At 38.4% G+C, this 27,122-nt stretch overlaps 3 protein-coding genes across 6 annotated transcripts; 2 read left to right on the plus strand and 1 right to left on the minus strand.

Moving 5' to 3' along the window:
- The first annotated feature begins 298 nt into the window (after positions 1-298).
- Positions 299-5,020, plus strand: LOC127802883 (transcription termination factor MTERF2, chloroplastic). Its single transcript, XM_052338963.1, has 6 exons — positions 299-1,036; positions 1,431-1,839; positions 2,197-2,412; positions 2,701-2,808; positions 3,637-3,911; positions 4,377-5,020. Exons 1-6 carry the CDS (start codon positions 321-323, stop codon positions 4,711-4,713), a joined length of 2,061 nt encoding a protein of 686 aa, XP_052194923.1. The 5' UTR covers positions 299-320; the 3' UTR covers positions 4,714-5,020.
- A 2,842-nt stretch (positions 5,021-7,862) lies between these two features.
- Positions 7,863-11,784, plus strand: LOC127800988 (uncharacterized protein At1g01500-like). 4 transcript variants are annotated; one of them, XM_052335724.1, is made up of 5 exons: positions 7,863-8,027; positions 8,111-8,170; positions 9,174-9,954; positions 10,066-10,155; positions 11,215-11,363. In XM_052335724.1, exons 3-4 carry the CDS (start codon positions 9,250-9,252, stop codon positions 10,129-10,131), a joined length of 771 nt encoding a protein of 256 aa, XP_052191684.1. In that variant the 5' UTR covers positions 7,863-8,027; positions 8,111-8,170; positions 9,174-9,249; the 3' UTR covers positions 10,132-10,155; positions 11,215-11,363. The 4 variants fall into 4 exon arrangements, with proteins under 4 accessions (XP_052191684.1, XP_052191681.1, XP_052191682.1 ...); XM_052335721.1 differs by lacking the exon at positions 10,066-10,155 and having other exon boundaries at positions 7,872-8,027; positions 11,215-11,784; XM_052335722.1 differs by lacking the exons at positions 7,863-8,027; positions 8,111-8,170; positions 10,066-10,155 and adding an exon at positions 8,200-8,487 and having other exon boundaries at positions 11,215-11,784.
- An 8,670-nt stretch (positions 11,785-20,454) lies between these two features.
- On the minus strand, positions 20,455-26,548 carry LOC127802845 (BTB/POZ domain-containing protein At3g05675-like). The gene is made up of 2 exons (XM_052338895.1): positions 25,190-26,548; positions 20,455-21,162 (listed from the first exon to the last, which is right to left on the minus strand). Exons 1-2 carry the CDS (start codon positions 26,435-26,437, stop codon positions 20,887-20,889), a joined length of 1,524 nt encoding a protein of 507 aa, XP_052194855.1. The 5' UTR covers positions 26,438-26,548; the 3' UTR covers positions 20,455-20,886.
- Between the last annotated feature and the right edge of the window lie 574 nt (positions 26,549-27,122).

The raw sequence follows: 27,122 nt of genomic DNA on the forward strand, positions 1-27,122 counted from the left end.
AATATGAGAAAGATAAACTATAAATTAATAGCTAACGGTCAATAAATAAAGGGTACTTTTTTATTTTTATTTTTCTTTTGTGAGGATTCAAAGGTCAAGTTTGTTTAAAAAAATAAATCATATTTGGAGACTAATTTTTTTGAAATTATTTGTTTATAATTAAGATTTTAAAAATATAAATTATATTTCAGGTATAAAGGCAACTTAAAAGTAATTAAGTTTATATTGAATACAAATATTTAAAAATAATTTATAATTGTAAGAACATATAAAGAAAATCTGTAAAGATTTTTCTTCCCGGATTTCCTTTCCCTGGAAGTATGTTATCGTCTCCGCATCCTCACCTCTCTGTTCATCTCTCCCACCTCCGCCACCCCGCTTCCGCCGCCGTTCTCCACGTCTCTACCACCGCCAGCCGCCGCCACCTGGCCATCACGTCTTCCCATTCTCACAATGACCGCGAAACCCTTAAAAACCCAGAAAACACAACCACCGCCACTGCCCCTGACTCTGACTCACGCATCCAGAACCGGATCTTCCGAAAACACAATGACAAATCGACGGTGGCCCTCCTCCGCCACCTCTCCGAAAACCAACCGCCGAACCCCGACGTTCCCGAAGAAGGCTGTTCCATGTCGGAAGAGGAGAAAGTTCAGCTTCTCGAGATGTCGCTTGTGCGGAAGAGAACTCCCCAATTTCCGGGCTCTATCTTCGTACAGTCCCCAAGTGACGTCGACGTGAACTCTTCCTTGCCGCCGCTCCGGAGACTGGTCGGCGGCGGCGACGATGAAGTGATGCTGCTGAAGGCGCTGGAGATTCGACGAAGCGTGACGGTGGAGATTTTCAAGGAGGCGATGAGGAGGGGCAAGTTTGGGATCACTTACTACACCAATTTGGCTTCTAGGTTGCCTGAATTTATCGATTTCGTCATGATTAAGGCTGCGTCCATGAAGCAATTGCCGGAATTTTCAAAATCGTCTTTCAATGTTCGTGCTAAGGCCGTCATAGATGACTCTAATGTTGTCTCACTTATCAGGTACAAATCAACAAAGCGAATTTGTTTTCTTTTTGGTGATGGAGGGTATGTTGCTCAGTGAGAGACATTTAGGAAAAATATTAGTTACAAGGGCATTACAAAAGAAGGCTATTGATTGAAATGATTAACACGATAAAACTCAAGTAATCGATCCCACATATAGTAAGATAAAGGTTTGGTATGTAGTAGTTGTTGTTTACATTGATGGGGCTATATCACAAACTCAAAACCCATAATTTTGCACAAATAAAATATAAAACGCAAAATTTATCAGAGTATTTTCCCTTGTGTGGTGCTTTCCAAGTATTGGAACTAGTTGCCTTTGGTATAAATGACAATGGAGGAAAAAGGGATTACTGAAACATGTTCCCTTCTGGTTACTTTAATTGTGTAGGTGGTTGAAACACAACTCATTGTCATATCCTCAAATTGGGAAGCTCATATGCATGTCAAGAGGAAATCTTGATTCCATCAGGCATGTTGCAGAGTGGCTGAAATCAGTTCGTGTGAACGGGAGATTTATTGGAGTTGCACTGATGAAGTCAGGAGAAGATATTTTGGATCGAAATACAGAAGAATTGGATCAGATTGTTGGTTATTTAGAAAAGAATGGGGTGAGGAGGGACTGGATGGGCTATGTCATAAGCCGATGTCCACAATTGTTGTCTTATAGTATGGAAGAAGTGAAAAATCGAGTGCAATTCTATTTGGACATGGGTATGAATGATAAAGATTTTGGGACCATGGTTTTTGATTATCCTAAAGTGCTAGGCTACCTCTCTATGGAAGAGATGAAGCAAAAGGTAGTGGTTCAGTTTTTTCATCCAAGTTATTGATCTTTTTGACAGCTTCAAAATTTGATGACGATGATCTCTGGCATACAAAGGCAAAGGAGATGGGTATCATGTTGTAGTTACTACTACTACTTGTCTGTATTTATGGAGACAAGGAATTGTTGCACTACTATATCTTCCATTTCTATAATCACCCTGGAGTGCAGCAATTACTATAGATAATTTTCTATAGCTCTGATCCAAAGCAACAAAAAACCACCTGGCTACTGCTAAGGTGGGCTTCACTGGTCTGTTATGATAATAACTAGTAATCCCTGGCTATCTTTGAGGTAAAAAAATATGAGACATTCTGGTATTGTTTGTCAGGTTGGATATCTCATGGAATTTGGCCTCACCAATCAAGATGTTGGAAGGCTACTAGCATTCAAGCCACAATTGATGGGTTGCAGCATTGAGGAAAGATGGAAGCCCCTTGTCAAGTATCTATACTACCTAGGGATTTCTAAAGATGGTATGAGGAGAATACTTACCATCAAACCGATGGTTTTCTGTGTTGATTTGGATAGCACCATTGTCCCAAAGGTATCCTTTCGCTTCTTGTACTTTGTGGCAGGTATTGAACTTTGTTAGTATATTCTCAATTGGAAATATCTTGAAAGGCTACAAGGATGACCTTGTAGAATCTTTTTGCTCTTGGTTTGGACTTTGTCCAATTGACCCAAGAATTTTCATCTTCAAAGTGCACCTTGTTACACTTTTCCTATTTTTGTCTTATGGATTTATACTCCACAAAACTGGAAATGCTATGTTGTGATACCATTCAGCCATGCTGTCAAGCTTTCATTAAGCAGATTCTTTTCCCTTGTAAAGGTACAATTTTTACGCGACATAGGAGTTCGAGATGATGCCATTGGCAACATGCTTGTCAAGTTTCCTCCACTTTTGACATACAGCCTGTACAAGAAAATCCGTCCAGTGGTTTGTTCTTCATTCCTTCCATTTATGCATACTTTATTCAACTCCTTGAACTGCAAGGATTATCAACAACTTTTGGTCATTAAAATCGTTCTCATATTTAACTCCTACTTTTAATTTCATTATGTGTTTCAGACTGAAATCTTCAGTTAGTCATTGAATGAAAATGCAAATTGTCTTGGACCTCGGTTGAACATCCACATCTCTCTCTCTCTCTCTTGGAGGGTGTTGGGATTTGGGAGAGAGCGAGAGGGATGGAAAGGGTGCAGCAATATTTTTTGGGTACAGACTCCTAAATATTTGTATTAGTTATTTTATTTTCAACAAACCATCCATGGTTGTATAAACCTCTCCGGTAGCTAATTTCAGACAATGGCTAATCCTGTCATATGTTTTTCTGCACATTACCTCTGATACACGAAACCTGCCCCCAAGCAAATATCTCAGTTTTCTGATACTGGATAGCCACATATAGCTGTCATTTAACTAATTGCAATGCAGTGTAGGATCAGCATCATTGTATAACTGGCCAATCAAAAACCACTGATCTCTGTTGATGTTGCCTACCTGTTTAAAAAATAAAATAAAATGTCTCCTTCCTGTCACAGCCCCCTCCCCCCTCTCTCTCTATGAAGGAAAGTTGCTTTCATATATTTCGCTTTCCTGGGCATGATACATCGATACATATAGTTGGTAATACACATTATGTAATGATTTTTGCTGATTGTAATGGATTTAGCATGACAAAAGAACTTTCCTTAGGTTATATATGTTTAAACATTGCAAGAGATATAATAGCATAAGGTGACTGATATTGGAATGCCATGCCAGGTCATCTTCTTGTTGACAAAAGCTGGAGTCACTCGGAAGGATATTGGAAAGGTGATAGCTTTGGGGCCAGAACTCTTAGGTTGCAGCATTGCACATAAGCTGGATTGTAATGTCAAGTATTTCCTGTCCCTTGGCGTTCCTCTCCGCACATTGGGCAAGATGATTGCTGATTTTCCCATGCTACTACGATACAACGTGGACGTTCTTCGCCCAAAGTACCAGTATCTGCGCAGGGTTATGGTACGCCCTTTGCAGGATCTCATTGAGTTTCCAAGGTGAGTCTCTCTGGTATTACTATTTTGCTCTCTCTCTCTCTCTCTCTCTCTCTCTCTCTCTCTCTCTCACACACACACACACACACACACACGCACATGCACACCCATTCTAGACTATAATGTTTGTTTCTTAAAATAAGGTATGGTTAGATGTCATTTAAGTTGAGAGCATGGCTTAGAAGATGAACTAACTAGGGTTCTTGCATCTTGAAGGTGTGTGTCAAAGAATTTAATTCACTCTCAGTTTGCCAAGAACATGATATAGGGTATAATGACTACTTTATAGAAGATATGACAATGAGTGGAGATGTATAGAAACCTAAAATTTATGTAACCGACCTCACGTAGTGAAATTAATGACCGTGTTGGTTGTGTTAGTTTGCCAAAATGTTACTCCCTTGTTTAAGTGAAGGATAACGCTTCTGTAGATCTTGCACCTCTAATACCAAATGGAATTATTTGTAGGTTCTTCAGCTATTCGCTAGAGGAGCGAATAATTCCCAGGCACAAGATTCTGGTGGATAATCGGATAAACTTTAAGCTGCGGTACATGCTGCCAGGCACTGACGAACAATTCAATGAGAGGGTTCGAGCTGCAGTAGAAAGGCGCCAAAGATTTGAATCCGGCGTTGTAGATGCTGATCCATTAGATTCTGAAGACAATGACTCCATGGAAGAGAGGACTTCACTAGATTTTTTGACGAGTGACTATTCTTCCTCTGGTATTCAGACAGGAATAGCTGAGCCTTCAATGGAACAGATGATGTCAAGCACATCAGAGGAGAGTTCTGAACCATTGTAGAGTTTACCTTTAAGAAATAAGGTTGTATGATCTCTTGGTTTCTGTTCATAATAGTGAACGTGCATCGCGTTTGTGCTGCTTTCCAGCCTTTCTTTTCTTAGTTCATATATGAAATGCGCTGGCTAAAAGGATAGATTATGCCAAGGCACATACCATAAGAAGCTTTGGAAAGTAAATGAGCCTCTTGAAAAGGCGAACGTACACCTATTTCTGTAATTTTTTTGTACTTGGCGTGCATAATTTGTGAATTATTACGTGTCTAAAAGGGTAATGTCTCTGAATTCTCATCAATGGCAAAAAAAAAAAAAAAAAATGAAAACAAGAACATGTTTTGGTCATCTCTTTCAAGAGTTCCGATAAGCAAAATCTTTCTACTGATGAAAGTAGTTTATTGCTGGCCTGTTTGAGCTGTATTCAGATTCAGACATGGCATTGGAGATGAAGCTGTTCCGAGTATGAAATTTATGAAAAAACTAATCACCATAGTTAATAATTCAGTAATAATATTCATTTAAGTTCTCCAACTCCAAATTCCCTCCTCTCTTTTACTTTCTTCACCTGTCACTTGCACAGAGCTAGCTATGGTACCGGAGGATCAGTAAAGTGAACCATCTTTTTCATAGGACTATTGTAGACTGTTCGTCAAGTAAAACCCAGAAAGTAGATATCAATCTAATCTGGACATTTGATCGTCCAGATACATACAAGAGCCAATGCCTTGTTTTAAAAAAGTGGTGTTCCCTTGCATTAGTCACCTAACAGGGGGTGTCAATTTGTAATTCATTCCCAGAAAGGGGCAAAAGCAAAAGCACTTATAACGTGAACAAGGGAAAGAAACATTTTGGACACTACTCTATGCCTAGTCGACATAGAGGGTTTTTCTTGATGAGGCTAAGGTCAACCTGCAAAGGCCAAAAAGTACAATTATAATTACAACCGCTATCTAATTTTAAGAAAGAGTGAGTATTTGCAAGAAATGAACACATATGTATGTACCTTGTGACCAAAAAGATCCCGGATATTATCGATCCCATAGAGTGTCATGGTCGGTCTGATTCACAAAATAAAAGTAAATATCAATATTAATTAGGAAGCATACCCCAGAACTCGCCTTGTTATATTAGTTAAAACATGTTAAGCCTCTTCGGGATTCAGCATGATTCATGGCAATTCAATCAGTTTTAAAGGATTTACAAACAAGAATGAGAACAAATTTGTCAATAATAATGACAATTGATCTTTGTTAGGGAAAGGCCATTCCCATGATAACTGACCAAATGCTGGGAAAGGCCATGTCCCATCATCTCAGGTCTAAACATGCCAGGATTTCCAATTTCCACCCATTTCTTTAGGCCTTCATGATAACTGACCAAATGCAGGAGAATTAATATAGAGGAACAGGTATGATAAGAAATGAAACAACCTAAAATAAGATGCTATCATCAGCTTCCCTATATGAGAGGGCCATTGGAAAAATCCAATTTATTACCCAAAAATTTCCATGCTGGGTTCAGTTTATGGATTGTAAGCGGGCCTGAATTTCAACTTTGACATACCTGCACGCAAGAAACAAAAATAGGCTCTTAATAGTTGTTTCACCTTGTGTTTAAGATCACCAGGCTGTGTTTAATATATTACCAAGACGAGTAAAAATTCGTAGAAAATTTCAATCAAGTCATCAAGAGTAAGAGTTCCCAAAACATAAGTCGAGTGGTCCGATGAACAATATATCAGTGTCAATTTGGTGGGTTATAAGTTTGATCATCGCTTTGCGTAAGGATCAAAGACCCAACTTACGATTTATCTTCTCTACCATAATCGAATGTATAAGCACTGAAAGCTGCACAAAAATGGTCATTCTAAATCTCCAAGAGTAAGATCTCGATCACATAGAGTCCTAAAGTCCCACACAAAAATTCCATTAGATTAAAAAATTACACAAATAATAACGAAGAAACACAAGAGTTCAACAATTCATCCCAGCCATAAGTCATATGAAGTCAACTAAAACTTTTATCCAATTACTAATCCAATTTCGCCACTAATGCATCATTGCCCATCTTAATTATGTAAGTGACCCAATTTTTGGTCGTTATCATCATCCTCTACTACAAATAACATATCATATAATACTTATGGTATATTATGCAAAATATATGCAATGCAAAATATATGCAAAATCCCAGCAATCTACTACATTTTGGGATTTTGCATAATTACGCAAAATAACATATCATATAATACTTAAATGTTTGTTGAGATATTGAATACCAACAAACATTTAAGTGAAAGCTCAAATGTTAGTGGGTTTAAGTATAATATACCAAGAGTAGATGGAAAAAACAAAGGGTTAAACTAGAATTTAGCAAATTAAACGAGACAAACTACAATTTTTGAACTTCGCAACTTGGCAGCAATCTTTGAAGAATTGTGCTAAGACCCTATATTTTGGAAAATTAAATTAAATAGAACTTCTTGGTAAATTACCCAAAATATCCTCAAATTAATACAAATTTGCCGTTCAACCATTTTTGTTTATTGGAAATGACAGATCTCAATTTTTCAATCTATCTTAAAAATTCGGGCACTACATTACACTTTTAAAAAGATTAAAAATTACAAAAGTACTTAATATCAAATTTTATTTTAAAAAATTAGATAAATTACATTTATATTTCCTAACTTTTGCACTTTTATAATAAATTGATCACTGCATTTTAGTTTTTGTCACCACAACCACTAAATTTTAAATTTTATTATAATTTTGTTTTTCTTTTAATTTTTTTTATCAAATTTTGTTAATAAAAAATACTAACTTGATATATATTAATATAAACTCAAAAATCACATAATATAAAAATTAATATGAACTCTGCAATCAATTGATTTTATACTTTATACTAATACGTGTCATTTTAGTTTTTATTAACATTATTTAATAAAAAATAAATTAAATTAAAATATAAGAATTATTTTATTACAAATTACAAAAGTTAAACACTGAAAGTATAATTTACCAAAAAGTTTCATATATTTATATATGATTTTCCATTGAAAATCCTTTCCAATGCATTGGACTTGCCAATCCAACTCCCTTCCAGGGATAAGATCCGAGGAATATCAGATTGCAGTGGACCCCACTTGGTACCATGGTTTCCAAATTCACGCGCACTGATTGCCTGATTGGCTTTGTTTAAGAAATCCATTTCATTACAAAGCCAATGAACAGAATGAATACGCATCCCCGGCGAGACAAAGATTTCATATGAACGAAGAAACCAGAGAACAACCCATTTTTGCTCGTGAAATTTCAGGTACTGGGTTGCTTTTGTCTTCGTGATGTAACGACTCATTAACGTTTAGTGGTTAACTCGGCGCGTTTGTTCTTTTGCGTCAGAAACGATCCCGGAGACCGCCGGCGGGCGGAATTCGATTGATCGGACGGCGGATGCTGCAGGTAGAAGCCCGGTTTACTGCTCAGTTGAATTTATTTACATTTTGATTATCTGTGTTTTAAACTATATTGTAAGCAGAGAATGGTTCTTGTTTTTGTTTGTATTTGGCGAAGTTTATGAAAATGAAGAGAGCCCGTTGTCTGTTTCTGTGACGTGCACAATTTGTCGTCTAATGCCGGCGATTTCTTTATGTTTAATATTGTTTTCTTCTTCGTTGTAATCACTAATCAGAATTCTAATGGCAACTATTGGGCTTTGATCTCTCGTCAGTTCGAAACTCAGGCTCACAAATGAAGGGAAGGGAAAAAGAAAGAAAAATGTCTGCACTCTCCAGCTCGTTCTTTGATGCCATTTTCACTGTTGCGGAATTCTGTTTTTCTGATTTGAAAATTTGATTTCCTTTCCTTCCAAGAACTGTTTGGGTAAAATCAGTCTTGACAGGGACCACTTTTTCCAGCTGTTTAGAGCAATTAAGTTTTGTTGGGTTTCAGTTTCTTTGCTGATTTTGTACTTTGCCTGTGGAATAGTACTTATATACTTCATCTTCTTATCTCTGTGCTCTTTTCCTGTCTGGCCTGTGTTGAATTTCAACCACAAAATATGGCAAAAGGTCCAAGTCTTTCCATTCCCGTCTCCCTCTCTCTATCAGTGGGTTTTTCTTTCTTGCCAAACGAAGTTTTCATACTGATTCATCTTACTGATATTCACAATACTTACTCTATCCCTTTTCAATTCAAAATTTTCTCTCCTATTGTAACTGGATTGGTGATTTATTTGTTTTTTGGTATTCAATATCTCAATGGTTTCTTCTGAATTGATATTTCTTTCTTACCAAACAAAGTTTCATGATGATTCATAATAGTTGGAGTCCAATTCTTTTCAATTCAAATTGTGCATATTGTAATTGGGTTCTTGATTTATTTGTTTGTTGGTGTCTCAATGTCTCAATTATATCTTCACATTTTTACAGTTTCCCTTCACGCATATTAGTCCTGTTTGTTTCAGGATTTTCCAGATATTGTCATCTCAACAAATGCTGATTGATTTCAGTGATAAAAAGGATTAGGTTCTTAGCCAAACCATGGAGGATTCTCACAAATTGGTCAACAGAAATGGACTACCAGAGAACAGCCACTACCTGACAAGGCACTCCTACCAACAGAGTGCCAAAGTATCCTTGCCTTGGCTTGATTTGAAGGTTTTTTACTTGAGAGTTACAAATTGTGAGATAGATGATTCAGCACCCGAGCATCTTAGGCTGAAACATTTTCCACTAAATCATGACACTCTTCTTGAAATAAATGGTGTAAGAACTAGCATCTACTCTGATGGTGTGTCTTCAATTCTTAGGAGGGACCGGTTGGATAAGAAATCTGAAGAGGTAACATTTGTGTGTACTGATAGTATAAGGGTTTCTGGGAGTGTGAAGTTTGAGGTTTTTGATAGGGATGTTCTTTTGCTGTCGGGTGTACTAGACTTCTGTGCTAAAAATGGCTACATTGGGCAATCAGAGAATCACAGCCAGACTTGGAGTATGAATTGTGAATCAGACATTGTTGCTGATACTGGGTTTCTGAGGGGAAAACCATACATGAATCTGGAGCTGGCTTCACCAAGAATTGAGGTTTATGTTACCGGTTGCTTTGCTGGTACTCCTATTATCCTAACTAAGACTGTGCAGCTTAATCTCCAAAAGAAGCAAATGAGGAAGAAGATGCTGAATTCAAGACCAGAAAATGGGGCTGCTGAAAGCCTGGAAGATGCTCCGTCCAGTCTTGCCACACAGGTAAATATCTGTTTATCAAATCCAAAAATTTGAAATTTTTAATGAACTTCAAAAGTGTCTAGTTTATCAGCAACTTTACTATGGTGTTAACCTTGAATCTGTATTCTGTAGTTGCTGCCCAAAAGCTTCATTCTGCTGCAGCAATCTCTTCACTGCACCAAGTGCTTGATGCTGTGACAGGCATATGAAATCTCATCCTAGGTATTCAGTACAGTATGAGGCTGGCACATGTTTCTAAGCTATAAGAGTAAAAAAATATTTTCCTTTTTATGTTTTTTTTTTTAAAAAACTTAGAACCAGACATCACATGGCAGCATCTTATGTGGTTAATAGCTTTTAACACTATTTTATTCAGTCATTAGGAAGTTTTTGTTTACTTTGCAACCCGATTTATTACCAATTTTTCAATTAACTGACAAGAAAATAGCATTTGCACCTTCGCATTACTTTGTCACGGCATTAACATAAAACCCTTAGGGATTTTTCATGCAACCATAAGAAATTTACAGGTGCTTATTTTGAATGTAACATTTTAACACTTCATGCAACCATAATGTTTGCAATTTTTATTAGGATCTTGCCAAACCCCATAACTAGCTCTACCATATTAGGGAAAATGTGCCAACACTTCTGCAACAACAACAATCCCACTAGGTGGGAACATCAACTACATGAATTCTAGTTCACCTATTATCTTTATTGATGGTCAGATTTTTTGTACAACTCTTATAACTCATATCGCACATAAGAATTTCCTATTGAGTTTTTCTTAGTATTCATCTACCTCTTCTGTTAAGACACTTCTTCCATTCGACCCACTCTCCTCACAAGAGCTCTATCAGTTTTCTCCTTGCATGACCAGATCATCTTAATCTAGTCTAAAATGTGCCTAAACTTCTATTTGGAAAAAACATTCCTTCTCCACCTTCTAGTGGAACTTGTATTATGCTTAGTGTGGCTGTAAATTTCGAGATGGTAGTCAGAGTCTATGGAGATGATTCCCGTGCTTGTATAGAACAAACCATATCCTTAATGCTGACCCTATATTTTGATTTTATTAGCTTCCTCACAAGAGACTATTGGTTTTATTTTCACATGACCAAACCATCTTAATTGAGTTTCACACATCTTATTTTCAATAAGGGCCACTTCAACCTTATTACAGATAACTTCATTTTTAGTTGTGTCTTTTCTTGATCTGTTTCTCGGTTTCTTTTTGCATCAAATTTCCTGCTTCATTTGCTGTTGTACTATTTTCAGGTATCAGGGTACCCAAACTACAAGCCAGAAACTGAAGACTACAACCATCCTTGTGCTGCAGCGTATTTAGAAGGTGAAGATGGGGAACTGTCATGGTTCAACGCCGGTGTCAGGGTAGGTGTAGGAATCAGCCTCAGCATTTGCCTTGGAATAGGGATAGGAGTCGGCTTACTGGTCCGAACCTACCAGGGAACCACCAGAAGATTCAGAAGACGGCTGCCATGATCTACACCATTGATACTCGCCTTTCTAACCCAACATCACCTGTTATGCTCCCTCATGATCCAAATCCTGTCAATCTAATCGGTTTCTGAGGCCACCCCATTCCAGATTACATCAAAGAGATCATGAGCCTGCGATCAAGTTCAGAGTCACCTCTGCTTGAATTTTGACTTTCCTTGATAAAATAGCTTCTCCTGCACCTGATATTGTAGGAAATAGCTTTGTTACAGTGACATGATACTACTTTTCTTCTTCTTCTTCTTCTTCTTACATAATCACGGTTGAATCGCTGTTCTTGATTTGCTCTTTCTCTTTCAATGCTGATAAATGGAATCGGATTTTGAGATATTTTCAATGGGCTGGAACTGGTCGTTTGCATTTGGCTTAATTTGCTGCTAAATCTGTTAAAATGTAGCAATCATATTCATATTCATGGTGTTGCTATAGCTTTAGCTTCTCCTGCTGTCTTGTTATCCTCACTCTCCCATGCATGCTTTTGGCATCTGAGGGTGAAAAATGCATAATCTCTTCACGAGGGTAAAAATGTAATTTTGTTTTAAGGAAAGAGAAATTGCCAAATTTTTGTTCTTCTTAAAAAAAAAATTATAATTACTCTTAACAACCACTTTTATTACTCTTCCCAGCCACCTATATTTCAAAATTAACCTCTCCCACATATTTCATACCTCATGCACAACCACAACCCACACATTGCCTTCTCTATTTGTCGTCATCTTCTTCGCTCTATCGCCTGCTGTTTGTTTGTTGCCAGAGTTATCTCGTCTCATCGAAATTTTCAAGCAATGAATTTGGATTTTCAGTTTTGCAACGGGTTTAAGTTCGGAGGTTTCAATGCGGCAATCGGGAAATCCACGATTCCCCAAACCTTATATCTTTAATTTTTTTTTATATTTTACTTTTTATGCAAGTATTCGACAAACCCAATTTTTAATTAAATAGTGCCGATTAACATGTTTTTATACTTAAATAGTGTTGCGTTTGGAAAGGGTATGAGGATGTCTATCCCCTATTTGTAAAACAATCAAGGGCTACCGAGGTTGTGGAGCTCTTCCGGGGGGGAATGATGCGTGTTTGCAAAATTTTGACACTTGTCACAATGTTTCACATAGTCCAAACAGTCGTTCCGTATTGTTGGCCAATAGTATCCGGCTCCTAGTATTTTTGTTGCCAGGGATCGCCCGCCGAGATGGCCTCCACATACTTCTTCATGTATCTCGGTCATGATGTCGATGGACTGGTCAAGGTTAACACATTTGAGAAGTGGCAAGGAGTAACCCCTTCGATATAGCTGATTCTCGAGCAGGGTGAAGTAACAAGTTGTTCTTTTGAGCCTCTTGGCTTCTTCAACATCTGCAGGAAGCGTCCCGTGCTGAAGGAATCGGATGATAGGAGTTCCTCAAAATTCGGGTGCTACTTCTATCGTTTGTACGTCTGGAAGGTCGACGGTGGGTAAATCCAAGGCCTCCTGTATGACTGACTGCTTGTTTCCAGATTTCTTAGTGTTGGCAAGCTTTGAGAGTAGATCTGCTCGTGCATTTTGTTCCCTGGGAATATATTCAATTTTGAAATAGTCAAAAGATTCAGCTAGGGTTCTAACCTTGTGGAGGTATCGGCCAAACTATGGCTCTTTCGTCTGGAATTCGCTTTTGACCTGGTTAGTTACGAGTTGGGAGTCGTTCTTAGCGATTAACCGAGATGCTCTGATTTCTTTTGCTAGGCTTAAATTGGCTATGAAGGCCTCATATTCTACTTGGTTGTTGGTTGCCTTGAAGTTGAAACAGAGTGATTGTTCGAGAATCAGGCCGTTGGGTCCTTCCAGGATGACCCCAGCCCCGCTTCCTTTTATGTTAGAGGCTCCATCGACAAATAGTACCCAGGGGTTAGGTTCCAGGTTGAGCCTAGGAGGGAAGAGTTCGGCACAGAAATTAGAGAGTATGCGGGATTTGATTTGCTTTTGTGGTTGGTATTGTATGTCGAATTCGGAAAGCTCAACTGACCATGCGATCATTCTCCCCGAAAGCTCCGGCTTCTATAGTATTTACTGAATCGGCTGATCGGTCTAGAAATATGGCCTGAGCTTTCGGGCCGCCGTTACCAGTGCTAGTGCTAGCTTTTTGATCTTTTGGTATCGCAGTTCAGCCCCTTGAAAAGTTTTGCTAATGAAGTATATTGGTCGCTGCGTTTTGCCTTCCTCCCTGACTAGTACCACATTGAGGGCGTTAACGGTGACAGAGAGGTAGAGTGAGAGTTCCTCTTTGGGCTCCGGTCTTGAAAGGATTGGGGGTGCTAAGAAAGCTTTTAGTTCCTGAAAAGCGGTTTTGCATTCTTCTGTCCACTGAAACTCGGTTGACTTTTTTAGGCATTTGAAGAAGGGCTTTTCCTGGTTGGCCGACTTCGGAAGAAAGCAGGACAAAGTTGTTATTCGGCATGTTAGCTGTTGGACCTCCTTCAAGTTGGCAGGACTACGCATTGCGAGGATGGCTTCGCATTTGTCTAGGTTGGCTTTAATTCCTCGGCTGGTTAGCATGAATCCCAGAAGCTTACCAACTTACACTTCGAAGACGCATTTGTCAGGGTTAAGCCTCCTACTGTGCCACCGGAGTTGTGCAAAGATTTCGGTTAGGTCCGAGCAGTGGTCCTGTTTTTATGAAGTCTTGGCTACCATGTCATCTACATAAACTTTGATGTTCCGGCCAATCTGCTTGGCAAATACTTTATTCATCAGTCACTGGTATGTTGCGCCTGCATTTTTTAGCCCGAATGGCATGACCTAACAACAGAAGTTGGCATTCTCCGTGATGATGCTATTTTTTCTTCGTCTTTGGGGTGCATCTGAATCTGATTGTAACCAGAATAGGCGTACATGAAACTTAAGTACCTATACTTAGAGGCTGCATCCACAAGGCGGTCGATGTTGGGTAGCGGGTATGAATCCTTTGGGCATGTTTTATTTAGGTCAGTGAAGTCGACACACATTCTCCACTTTCTTGAGGATTTTTTCACCATGACCACGTTGGTGAGCCATGTTGTATATGGGACCTCTCTAATGAACCCGGCCTTTAGGAGCTTGGTTGTTTCCTCGGTGGCTGTGCGCCGCCTCTCTTCTCCTAGTATTCTTTTCCTCTAGGCGACCGGTCTGGTCTTTGGATCTAGTGCCAGCTTGTGGTAGATGACAAGTGGATCTATCCCGGGCATATCGGCTGGAGTCCAAGCAAAGAGATCGGCATTCTACCGAAGTAAGCTAATAAGCCTTTTCTTCAGCTCGTTTGATAACGTGGAGCCTATACAGACGATTTGCTCTGAGCGAGGACCCAAGCTCACAGGGTAGAGCTCTTCTATAGGTTGGGGTCGTCGGTCCAAAAATTCCATTCGTGGGTCTAACTCGACCATATGCACACGGTGCTGTGAGTCTTAGCTGTCGACGCCCGCCGCCTGGTTACTACCAAAGGCGTCAGCTTTCTTCCCGTCCTCGCTAGGCTCGCCACCCCGGGTGTTGAGGCTGTCGTGGTAACATTTTCAGGCCTTCTTTTGGTTAGAGTGGATGACCTCGACATCGGTGTTAGATATCGAAAACTTCATGGATAGATGGGAGGTGGACATTACTGCGCCCAAAGCGTTGAGAGATGGTCGGCCTAGGAGCGCATTGTACGGTGCCAATCCACCACTAGGTACCGGATAGTGATGGTTTTGACCAGCGGAGCCATCCCAAATGAGGTTGGCAGGTCTATGTAACCCTTAACACTTACCTGCTCACCTGAGAATCCAATCAAGCTTTCATTAAAGGGTTCCAACTTTCATTTGGAGATGCTCATTCTTCTCATGGTAGATAGGTATAGTAGGGCAGCTGAGCTGCCTTGGTCCACCGAAACCCTCTTTATCAAAAAATCCGTGACAATAACCGAAATTACCATGGGGTACCGAAATCGAGATCTTTATCTGTGAAGCAGATCATGAGGTGTCGGGCCATTCTTCTTAGTTTCTTCTTAGCATCGTTTATCGTCATGACCGCATGAGGGTATTGACCTTGTGTCGAGCTCGGCACTCCATTGGTGAAACCTCTAGTAATAGTGTCAACAATCTCAGTTATCTAACTGGCTGGGGGCGGGTCAATGTAAGAAAGGGTGCAGGGATTTAGGCGGTGGTGGTCGTCCCTTGACCTTTGGACATATGTGTTTTCGGCTCGTGCCATGGCGTGGTGGCGGAGAGGTTAGTTCGAAAGGCTGTTGGTGAGCTTATGGGGTAGGTAAGTTTTACCGAGCCCCACAGTGGGCTCCAGATGTTCCTTCCTGACCAAATGAGGACAATCGGAGGCGGGATGCGGGCTCTGGTGATGAGTCCGTCTGGGGGGCGACTGGCACATGCAAGCACTCCGACGGTCAATTAAGTAAGAAAGTAAAGTGAGGCAGTGTATCAGTAAGTCAGAGATCAAAACACACATTAATTCTGAAGAGAGTTAGTTGATATAGAAGGAGGAGATATCCTCCTGCATGCATGAGTCTTGCGTTTGCAGGTGATAGGACTGGCTATCCAACGCCGATGGAGGTTCCTAGGTGGTAGCTGTGAAGCACGGAAACGGCTTGGAGGCGCCGTTTCGGCGTTTCCGAACCATTTCCCATTTCGAAAACGGGAAAAACGGCCCGAAACGTTTTTCGGGCCGTTTGTGTAATTATTGAAACATTTTGGGCCGTTTCTGAGGCCGTTTCTGAATTTATAAAACATAGTCGGAAACGCATTTCCAGCGAGCTGGGCAGCTACTTCTTCTTCTTCCAGCAAGCTACCCGGCCATTTCTTCTTCCATCTGAACCCTCCCCCTCCCCAAATGCGCACTGCGATGAAAAGATTGATTCTCTAAAGATTTGACTCTCTGAGAAGATGAGAAGATATTAACAATATGTATATATTTATGTATATTTATGTATATATATATATATATGTATATGCAAGTTAATAGCAAGAGATATATATATGTGAAGATATATTTATCATTATATATATATGTCTCTCTCTATATATATTTTTAATACATTATAAAATTTATGTTTATTATTTACATTTAAATAATTTTTTATTTTTTATATTAAAAATTATATTTATAAAAAAATCTATATATTTTTTAAATTTACAGTTTACCCCGCATTTCCGTTTCTTACTTTTTTAGAAAAATGTCGTTTTCGCGTTTTCGTTTCCTATCGGAAACGTTTCCTTTTTTCGTTTCCGTGCAACCTATGGTGGTAGCATAGTGGCGACGAGATCCTTATTAATGTGGATGAGATATGCCATTAATGTGGACGAGATTTGGGGCTGTCGTGCGGATATCCAGTGGGATTGCAATGATGCTATGGTAGGTTGGCGCTGAGCCAAGGTTAGGTCCAGAAGGAAGACCAAATTGGGCCGAGATCGGGGTTGAAGAGGGGGCTGAGATTGGGCCTGGACGATCCAAATTGTATTCCTATTATTAGACCATGTTGCTTCAATTGTGATAGATATGTGAGCATTTGGAGTATTGTCTTTAGGTACATCAACGTGTGTAAGGTCAACCTCATCATCGCTAGTATCTACATTCTCATCATAAACATCTTTTATATCATCAACCCTTAAAAAGTTGTGGACAACACAACAAGCAAGGACTATTTTGCTTGTGTTTCAATGTTGTGGTAGGGTTGATGCCTCAAATATGCAAATCTTTTTTTAAAAAAACAATTGTCCTCTCAATAACGTTACGTAGAGATGAATGCCGAAAATTGAACAACTCATTACTACTTTCAGGATGTTGACCCTCAATATCTCCACAATGATAACGAGTCCTACGGTATGGTGCAAGAAATCCCATAATCAATGGGAAGCCGGTGTCATAGAGATAATATTTACCTATTATAGAATTATTTGTTACATATGTTAATGTTAAAATGAGTAAAATAAAATTATATCAAAATAAAGTTAAAATATTTTTTAAACCAAAATATGGAATGATCACGATAAGATTAGGAAACTTTCCAAAATAAATGCACTAAAAGATATATGCGTTATTTGTTTTTTATCTGTAAAAATCTAAATAAATATATCTAAGGAGAGAGATAAATTTATATAGAAAAATTCAAATAAGAAGTCACGTGACTTTTTTTTCAAGAATCGCTAAATAAATTTAATAAATATAAAAAAAAACTTTTATTATTAAAAAAAATTATATTTTATTTTTTAATATCTATTTTAATTAATAAATACTATCTAAATATATTTCTTTATTCACGTTCACATAACATGAGTTATGACTCTAATATTTTATAATAAAAAAATACTAAAATTTCACTATCTATGTACTTTTTAAGAAAACACCATTAGCATTTTTTTATGTGGCAGATTATCCATTCTCAACAACTGGGCCTACCAACACCATGATAACACTGCCTTAGCAAGCTACATGGATGGCACATGGACGATTAGGGATAGAGATGATTAGGGATTAATCCCTATCTCAACCCATTCACTCAAAAAGGTGACAAAGGAGACATGGACCCATAAAAAATGATTTTATAGTAAAGACTCCTTATATATACATATATTCTTATCATTTGTAATTATTTGTCACTCTTTATATATCTTTGTTAATTTGAGCAAAGTATAATCTTTTTGAGATATTTTCAATAATCTTAAAGATCTTTGGTTACAAGTGATTTGTATAGTGAGAAGGATAAATCGATCCAAATATTCAATGATCATTTATCATTGATTTAAGTGCATAAAATTCATCGATAACTTTTCTTATCTTATAGGATCACATACATTATCCCTTTCAATAATTCAAAATGTTTTTCAAGACTAATACCCAACCCCAATGAAGAACAACAATAACCTCGTGCCCTTTAGGTGATCCTTAGTAATTTTTAAAATATTATTTATATATTTTATTTAAAAATAAAAATTATGTGAACAAAATTTGAACTTTTTTCTGACCTCTTAAATCAATTTAAAACCAATTTTACCATTACTTCAAACTCTTCTTGATTTAATTTTTTTTTCTAAAATAATAAAAAATTAAATTTTAATGTCAAATATATTTTTTTATTTACATATATATTGCACGAGTTAATCTCTAGTATTTTATAAGAAAATACTAAAAGTTCATCATCTATGTGTATTATAAGAAAACATGGATAGCATTTTTATGTAGAATTAATTTCATCTCAATCTAATGTAGACATGGAAGTGCTTAAAATGCATTTTGACATTGAGTTGATTTTATTTCAAAAAAATATATAAATTTCAAAAAATAAAATATATTAATGTATCGAATTGTCACTTAACCACAACAAATAAACCTATCAATGTCAACACGACACCACATTATTAAGTAGCATGAATGTCTAACTCAAGCCAATCTTATCATAACAATCAAATTAATAAAGATAAATAAAAATAAATTAGGATTAATCCCTATCCCAATGTATGTCCTCAAAATGGTAACAATTGTCTTTGATTCTCATCAATTAGATCACAAGCAACAAGCAATTATCTATCACTCCTTATTCTCACTAACTAACATAGGGCATCTTTGGGGTCACCTCAAGTAGTCTTAAGTGGTCTTTGGTTGCAAGTGAATCACATAACGAGGTTGAATTGAGCTAGATGTGCAAGGGTTTCTACCATTTGGATTGTGTGTACAAATTTATGGTGATCCACGTCACACAAAATGTTGATATAAGTATATGTTGTACGCCATTTCTGTTTCACTTCTCGTGGGCCGGACTCAGTCCAATAGGCTGGCCCAATCACCTAGAGCCCAGAAAGTCCAAGCGACCTCATCAAAGGAAATCCGTACATCACCGAATCTCGAATCCCGTAAAGTAAGCATCTTGTGAGCTCCTGGTAAAAACCTCTAGTGAGCTTTCAACGATCGACTAACGAGCTCGCTATAAAACCCTTAGTTCGCTGGACTGCCCAGGTCGCTGGCCTAAAATCGCTAGCTCGCATAAGTGGTAAAACTGCTGAGAAGTCAGAGATAGGGACTATTCACTTTACTTGCAACAGCCTATGCCCCTCGTAATGAGGATCCCACTCCCGGTTTTGTGAAGATGATAAGGGTTGTTTGTCCCCCATTATGTAATCATTGTATTTCTATATGTTATCTAAATTGTAAAAGTCCCTCAGTATAAATAAGAATCATAGATATCATGAGGGATATGGAGAATAATCAAATACCGCCATTCTGAGAAAATAACTAGAGTGCGGTCATAGAGTAGATATCGTTCTGGCCGAACCACGTAAAAAATCCTGGTGTTGACTCACGTCTGAGATCTTTGTTTTCTTCTTCTTGGCACTTTGGACTTACTCACCGCAGTCCAAAAACGAATCAGGTTCGGCTAAAATTGAACGTCGACTGTATGATAATCTCCTTCCAACTTCATAAAGTGTGAAATATATTCAACATATGAGAAATAAAATTATATTATAAATAATATTAGGAGTCATGTATTTGGCGCTTTTTCGTTGGAGGAGAAAGTTAAAAAGACCATGTGTCATTGTTTCCTCTACCTCCCACATTCTCCAATAAAGATGCGACACTCTTATCATTACTCTTATATTATATGGAATGCAAAAATTTCACCACTATTTGAAAAGATTAAATAACATAAATAAAATTATAAAACAAAATGTTGTTTTGCTTCTTGTTCTCAATATTTTCAGATGGGTTCAGTTTTGATTTGTTCTACTGACGATTGGAAATTGAACATAAGAATCTGATGGTCACAGACACAAAGATTAACAACAAAAGCTAACTTAGTCCCACCTACAGGTTTGTTTATGAATTGCAGTTAAAGAGGAAGCATGAGACTAATGCAAACCAAATTCCTCTTAAACTAATGCAAACAAATTGATACGACTTGTTTTAGTCTATAGAAATCATACCCATTACCCACTACACTTGATTGGGATAATAATCAACAGCATCAATCAATCAAGATCATGAAACTAATGTTAAAAGAATTGGTAAGAACAGCATCAATCAATCAAGATCATGAAACTAATGTTAAAATAATTGGTAAGAACAGCATCAAGTGGACTGAACAGAATCAGCCACACATTGACGCTGTAGGGCCAAAACCTTGAAAGATTTATTATTCTCTCTGTTTCCAGTTTCCAGCTCCAGGTGCCCAAAACAAGGATAAAACAAAATGTCTAGATGGAGTAATTAACTGGGTATATATTTATATGGGTATATCTATATGTACAAGAAGATCATAAAACACGAGTTTTATCTTTCTTGACGTCGCCGGAGAAAATGGCTGTATGTACACGGCGGCATCAAGCTTTACAGCTGCTCACCCATATCAGGTCAATACTATGCACAATGTTTGACAATTGACAGGGAAGGCACAGAACAAACGGCCTGTTTTTTGGAGTGTCCATGGATGAGCATTCGGCGCTCTACTCCTAGGGGTTCTCAGGCTGTGGGGGAAGAGCTGCCCTACGGAACCAGGTATTGAATGCAGCTACCAGATGCGGGCAGTCCTCCAGATTCCGAGTCGTGAAGCTGATGCACTGCTGCAACAACTCCTGTGCATCCGACATGGGCAAGGTAGAGATGATCTTCAGGAACGTCTCTTCCAGCTCCAAATACGATTCCTTTTGACCCGGCAGCATGGGCGAGGCATTCTCTTTGCATATACTCACCACTGGGAGCCAGTCTTTTACGAGTTTTGTCCTCACCTGTGGCAGAGATCAGTTAATGCTCAAGAATGTAAGCCATCTAAATCATGTAAGCTACTACTTGCCATAGAAAATGTGCACGCACTCATTAATATGGAAAAAGAAATTTTATGAATTTGTGTCTGGCAAACTCGAAGTATGATATTTGCTATAGAAATAACTGGAGAGAGCTAGAATTCATGGAACCCCATATTATTTAGTGAGATAAAGGTTTGGTACGTTGTTATTGTTGTGTGACATGTCTGGCAAAGAAGCATGAGGTTCAAAGTTCCAACTATATCCATACTTTTGAAAAAAAAAAATTCACTCACAGGACATTGGAAGGTCAAATCAGATTAAGAGTGAATATTGGGTGTACCAGTTCTGCACATTGCAGGCACTTTTTTGAAACCGTCTCTGTTCTGCTGTTTACATAATAACAGAAAGAAGCATTTGCTAAACTCAAATTCTCTCCAGCTATTGTTCTGGTTCACAAAACTAAAGCAGAGACAAAAGAGATCGAAAATAATACCAAAACATTATCCTCCTTCCGAACTGTCTAGTGCTTGAATTTTTTCTTAAATGACAGCAAAACAAGAGAAGAAGAGATGGAGATAATAGACACATATATATACAACAAGAGAGAGAGAGAGAGAGAGAGAGAGAGAGAGAGAGTAATGAAATAAACAAAAAGGAAAAGGAACAAGAAATTATCAAAGATCTCAAGATCTTGCAAGTCTTCTTATTTAGCATCCTACAGACACTGAAAATTTAACATCTTGACATGGATGACAGGTGCATTACACGCGCACAAGTTTTATAATTAAATGGAGATGCAATAATTAAAATTTCATAATAGAAACATCATAATCATACTAGACAAGAAGATAACTCAAACTACATGGTGGCACAGTCCAAACTGCTAGAGAATTTCTTCAAAAGACATCATGAGAAGACAATAAATAACATTCTTTGTGACATAGGAGACAAAAGAGATGAAGTGAAAATACAGAGAGGAGGCATAGATGTGGATGTGTGTGTTTTATTTTATTATTATTATTTTTTTGGTGGTGGTGGTGGGGGGGGGGGGGAGATGATAAAAATATTAATCTTCAAAGCTAGTTTGCTTACTCCCTAGAAAGCTATTCTACAGACCTTAGAGAATACCGAGCAAAGGCCACGTACAACTGGGAAAAGAAACTAACCCCCCTCCTACCCCAATATCTATCAAAAACAAAGATGCCCCATCCTACTGTACTCCTGCATGCTACATGGACAGGTTCAACATTCTCTCAACTAAGGGAATCATTGGTAGATGCAAAATATTCAACTAGGCCTAGATTTAGCCCAAGACAAATTTTTAAAGGGTAGGTGAAACCCTGTGCCAGTGTGATGGCCTCTAGTTCTCATCTATGCAAAGATGAGAACTAGAGGTTCACTCACAGTGCACTTCAATAACACATTTTACTCAATAACAACAACAATGACAAGCTTTAATCCCAATAGGTGAGATCAGCTACATAAATTCTAACTATCCAACCATTTCTAAATTTATTTTCACAAAGGTCAAGCAAAGGTGAAGAAGACCAATAGTCTCATGTAAGGAGAGAGTTGATGGAGTAATAAAACAAGACCTTAGCAAAAGAGAAGGAAAATCAAGAACAACTTGGTGGAACAATCTTAGGTATGATATGAATTATAATGGGCTTACAGAATATAAGGTCATAAATAGAAATGATTGGTGAGCTAACATTCATGTTACAGACCCCAAATAGTAGGATTAAAGCTTTGTATGTTCTTGTCGTTGTAAAGGTTAAGCAAAAGTATGTTTTCCACCTAGCCAAAAAAAAAAAACAGTTAAGCAAAAGTAGCTTTCACCTTCTGCTTTTCTAACAAGTTTTTGTTGTAATCTATTGTACTCCACAAAAAAATCAAAAAGAATATGCAAATAATCACTCAACAATAAATCATCATTTTTCTAGACCAATGCATGGAGATGCTATTAACCAAGAAGGACCATACTACCCTACCTCCATTCTCCAAAACCAGTCCAACTCAAGTCTGAGGCTCTTTCAGTTTGAATGAGTTGAGAGATGCCTCGAACTCACAAGTGACAATAAGAGAAATGGAGCCATCCAGCCTAAAAGTTATGTAGAAACTTAGAAACAATGTCCACTAGGCATTAGCACATGGAACTGCCTTAAAAGATGAACAGTGGCACATATATAAGAAGATAATTGCTGATATAAATTACCCAATTTAGTCCTGTATCTTTGGATTAGCAAAGATGGTATGACTTTCATGTTTAACTCATTCAGTTATGCTAAGCTATATATTTGACAATGGAACGCTATCAAATTGAAAATTCTGATCTTTTTGATACGCAGGCCACAAGTAATTACAAGAAGTTACTAGATATAGGGTAAATACATTTCCAAATAGTTGGCATTTCTTCTTTTCTTCATATGCTCTGATCATGATCACCACAATATAAACAGCTTAGCTTCCTTCAGTAGTTGAACTTTGTAGGTGTTATTCATTACAAATGAATGGAATCATCGAAACTAAAAGGGCAAACAACGCAAATAACATATCAAACATAGCTCTTAAAGGCTTGAAGCACCAAAAGGTATCAAGTTTTCAAGAAAACTAAGTGTAACTGGAAATAAACACCATAAATAAAGCAAAACATATTTCCACCTCATTACCAATTTTTCCAAAAAGAAGAAGAATAGCAGCAAAACCACATCATCATGGCGATGAAGACTCATAACAATGAGTTTGCTTCACTTAACAAAAGAAAAGAAAAGACTTTGCTTCTTAATAGAAACTATACAAACTACAAAGACATAACATAATCTTCACATCCTATATGGGATTTTTTATGGTCTCATGACTCTCATCTCATAAAGTTCAAAGGAAAAGGAAACATAACACATTTTAGACAGAGAAAACAAATGCGCAATTATGGGCCGCCACGTGGGAGTATAACAGCTCCTGCATGATTTGGCGGTGCAGCAACCAAAACACATTTACAGGACTTACTGGAAAGGGGAAAAAAACACATTTGTGGGACCCATAAAAAATTCCGGATGGAACAATTTATTTGTCGTGTTTCGAAAACCACTAAATGCAAAGCTCCATAGAAGCAAAATCCAGCAGAGATAACGAAAATTGTGGTCAACCAACGACTAAAACATCATTTCCAAAAATATCTTCAACTGACCCCATACAGTACTTTTAGCAGCATTCACATCAATAATATTCAACCAACCCCCAGCATAGTTGCAATTGCTGTATATAACAAGGCATTTAATTGACATGTATCAACTGACTGCAACTTTGGCTACATAATAACAACTACTACTGCAGTCAATCCTCCATAAAACGGTATTCATAAGGCTTCTCTTGGTCCCAAACCTCCAAATCCTCTCTAGCTCTAACCAGAAGTCATAATATTATGATTTCTACTGTCCCAGGGGAAAAAAATGGGGAAATTTTACCAGCACTGATTCTACTTTCCCAGAAACAAAGAAAGAGGATAAAAACACAGTAGGTTTGAGTTTGGAAAATCACCCAAGAATGCTTCAAAATCAAAGTTGAAACATTTCAAATTGCCCTGAAAATATAGTCTTAAGCAACAAACTTAACGACTAAAAAGTCTAAAGCAACAAAATGACTCCACTGGGAAAAAGAGGAAACTCCTCGAAACAAGAGCAAATAGGGACAGAAACAACCATATAAATTGTGCATATGATTACAGGCTCAATTTGCACACAACCAGATATGTTGTCAATATGAAATTACAGGTTCAATTTGCAAGCCTGACAAGCACATTGAAAGAAGATTAGCGTTCAGAGCACAAAATAAGCATCAACTCTCACAACATGCAGTTACAGGTTCAATTTGCAAGCCTGACAAGAACATTGAAAGAAGATTAGCGTTCAGAGCACAAAATAAGCATCAACTCTCACAACATGCAGTTACGAAGTGAGCTTTCAGAGAAAATAGTAATGTATATCAAATAGAAGGTGTCAAAAAGCAGTACCTCTCTAGGAGCCAAAATGGTTCCAGCAGCAACGGCGTTGGCAAGCTTGCTAGTGCATCGAAGCACCACGGTAGGAAGACCCGGAACAATGTTCCTCCAGGCCTCTTCTTGGAAAGCCCTATGCAAATTAGCCGTGAATAAGGCCTGGTCACTCCACTCCGTCACAGCCGTGTCGGCCACTCTTAACTCAATCATCCTCTCAACCAACCACAACAAATGCCTTCCATTTGTCATCGCCGTGTGCAAATGCAGTCTCTGGATTGCCTCCATCTCGTTTTGGTTTCCTCTAACGTCTGGGCTCGAGTAGTCCTCCAAGGACTCCTTCACGATCTTCAGGCTCGTATGGAACGCTCTATCCAACACTCTCCGGGCCGATTCCCTCGACGAGAACTCCCTCAATAGCTTCGCCACGAAAGCCTTCGCGAACGCCGTGTTCTGGTGGTTATGAGTCGCTGACACGATCAACCCGTGCAGCATTTCCTCGGATGAATCATTCCTCGCAGGCGAAACCCTAGCGAGAAGCTCCCGAGACTCTTGGTTCCCGAGAAACGGAGCCAAGCTCAAAATTCTCTTCTCTTCCTCCTCGCTCCACGGCACGGCCTCGAGAAACCGAACGCATGCCCTAACACAATCCTCAAACAACAGTTGAAGAGCCACCGGAAGTATGTACAGAGCCGCCGGAACGCTATTGATAACGCTCGTGAAATCACTAGTGTATAGAAGCTCCAGAACAGTCAAATGGCGCTCAATTGATCCACTCCCGGCCTCTATCCCCAAATTTAGCCGGTAAATTTTCCGCGAGTTTTCTCCATCCATCTCGCCGGAGTTTCCCTGCCACCTATCCGACAACACCGCCGCGAAGTACTTTGATAGGCGAATGACGCCGGAGTGTAAGTAGACCTGGATCTCGGATTTGTCCCGAGAATCCTCGGCAGAGATCGACTCCGAGTCTAGTTGCGACGGTTGCACCATATAAAGCCGGAGGATGACGTCGGCGGTGGCCGGGTCGTTGAAGGCGCCGAATGCGGCTGAGTCGGAAGAGGAAAAAGAGAGCAGCGAGTGAGAATTGGAGCGTTGGAGAGACGGCGGGTTGTCAGACGCCTCGGATAGAGTTGGTTCGGGACAGGAGGAGGGCTCGACGAAGTCGGCGGCGGAGGCGTGGCGGCCGTCGCTGCCCTCTTCCTGCAACTTCTGCGGCGCGCCACCAGTCCCTCCAGCACCGCCGCCATCATTTCCAACTATTGCCATCGCCGATAACTATTAGATTTGATCGCACAGAAAGAGAGAGAGAGAGAGAGAGAGAGAGAAAACTTGACGGTGAAGGAGAGAGAAGGTTCGTATAACTGACGAAGGAAGAGGTTGAAGTTTTAAGTTTTATCTATCCATAAAATGTCTCCCGAGAGAGAGAGAGAGATGAGTCACCACTTTCGAGTTCACTCGTATGGTACGGTACTACAACCACTTAACTCCACGTGGCATAGGCTACAATAAAAAATCGACACATATTCCTCCTTTTGGTGACAACATATTTTAAAAAAATGATATTTTAAAATTAAATAATTTGAAATTGTCTATTCTCTTACATATTTCATCATACATTTTTATGCATATCGAAGGGATTTTGTTTCAATAATTTTGAATTTAGAGATGGAAAAAAAATTCGATTGATAAAATATCTACAAAATTTAAAAATTTAAATCTATATTCAACGAATTCAATACACAAGCAGTTGAATTTATTTTAATTTAAATGTGTGTTATTTTTTTATATCTATTAATTTGTAAAGGATTCAATCACTCTATTTCTTCTTTAAAGAGTTTGATTTCAAATCTCGAATCAAATAAGAATAATAAGTCATACTAATATGTGTCTTGGATCGTACCCATATCCGATAATTTACCCTTTGTTAGAATTTATGAGAAAAATCAAAGTT

The sequence above is a fragment of the Diospyros lotus genome, chromosome 5 (assembly GCF_014633365.1).
Source record: "Diospyros lotus cultivar Yz01 chromosome 5, ASM1463336v1, whole genome shotgun sequence".
NCBI lineage: Eukaryota > Viridiplantae > Streptophyta > Magnoliopsida > Ericales > Ebenaceae > Diospyros > Diospyros lotus.

Excerpts from the sequence above, each read along its gene's own strand:
- LOC127802883 (XM_052338963.1), top strand. The coding sequence starts at position 321 with ATGTTATCGTCTCCGCATCCTCACCTCTCTGTTCATCTCTCCCACCTC. Across the intron at positions 1,840-2,196 it reads TGGAAGAGATGAAGCAAAAG|GTTGGATATCTCATGGAATT; the intron begins GTAGTGGTTCAG and ends ATTGTTTGTCAG. Across the intron at positions 3,912-4,376 it reads GATCTCATTGAGTTTCCAAG|GTTCTTCAGCTATTCGCTAG; the intron begins GTGAGTCTCTCT and ends AATTATTTGTAG.
- LOC127800988 (XM_052335721.1), top strand. The coding sequence starts at position 9,250 with ATGGAGGATTCTCACAAATTGGTCAACAGAAATGGACTACCAGAGAAC. Across the intron at positions 9,955-11,214 it reads CGTCCAGTCTTGCCACACAG|GTATCAGGGTACCCAAACTA; the intron begins GTAAATATCTGT and ends TACTATTTTCAG.
- LOC127802845 (XM_052338895.1), bottom strand. The coding sequence starts at position 26,437 with ATGGCAATAGTTGGAAATGATGGCGGCGGTGCTGGAGGGACTGGTGGC. Across the intron at positions 21,163-25,189 it reads CCATTTTGGCTCCTAGAGAG|GTGAGGACAAAACTCGTAAA; the intron begins GTACTGCTTTTT and ends TCTCTGCCACAG.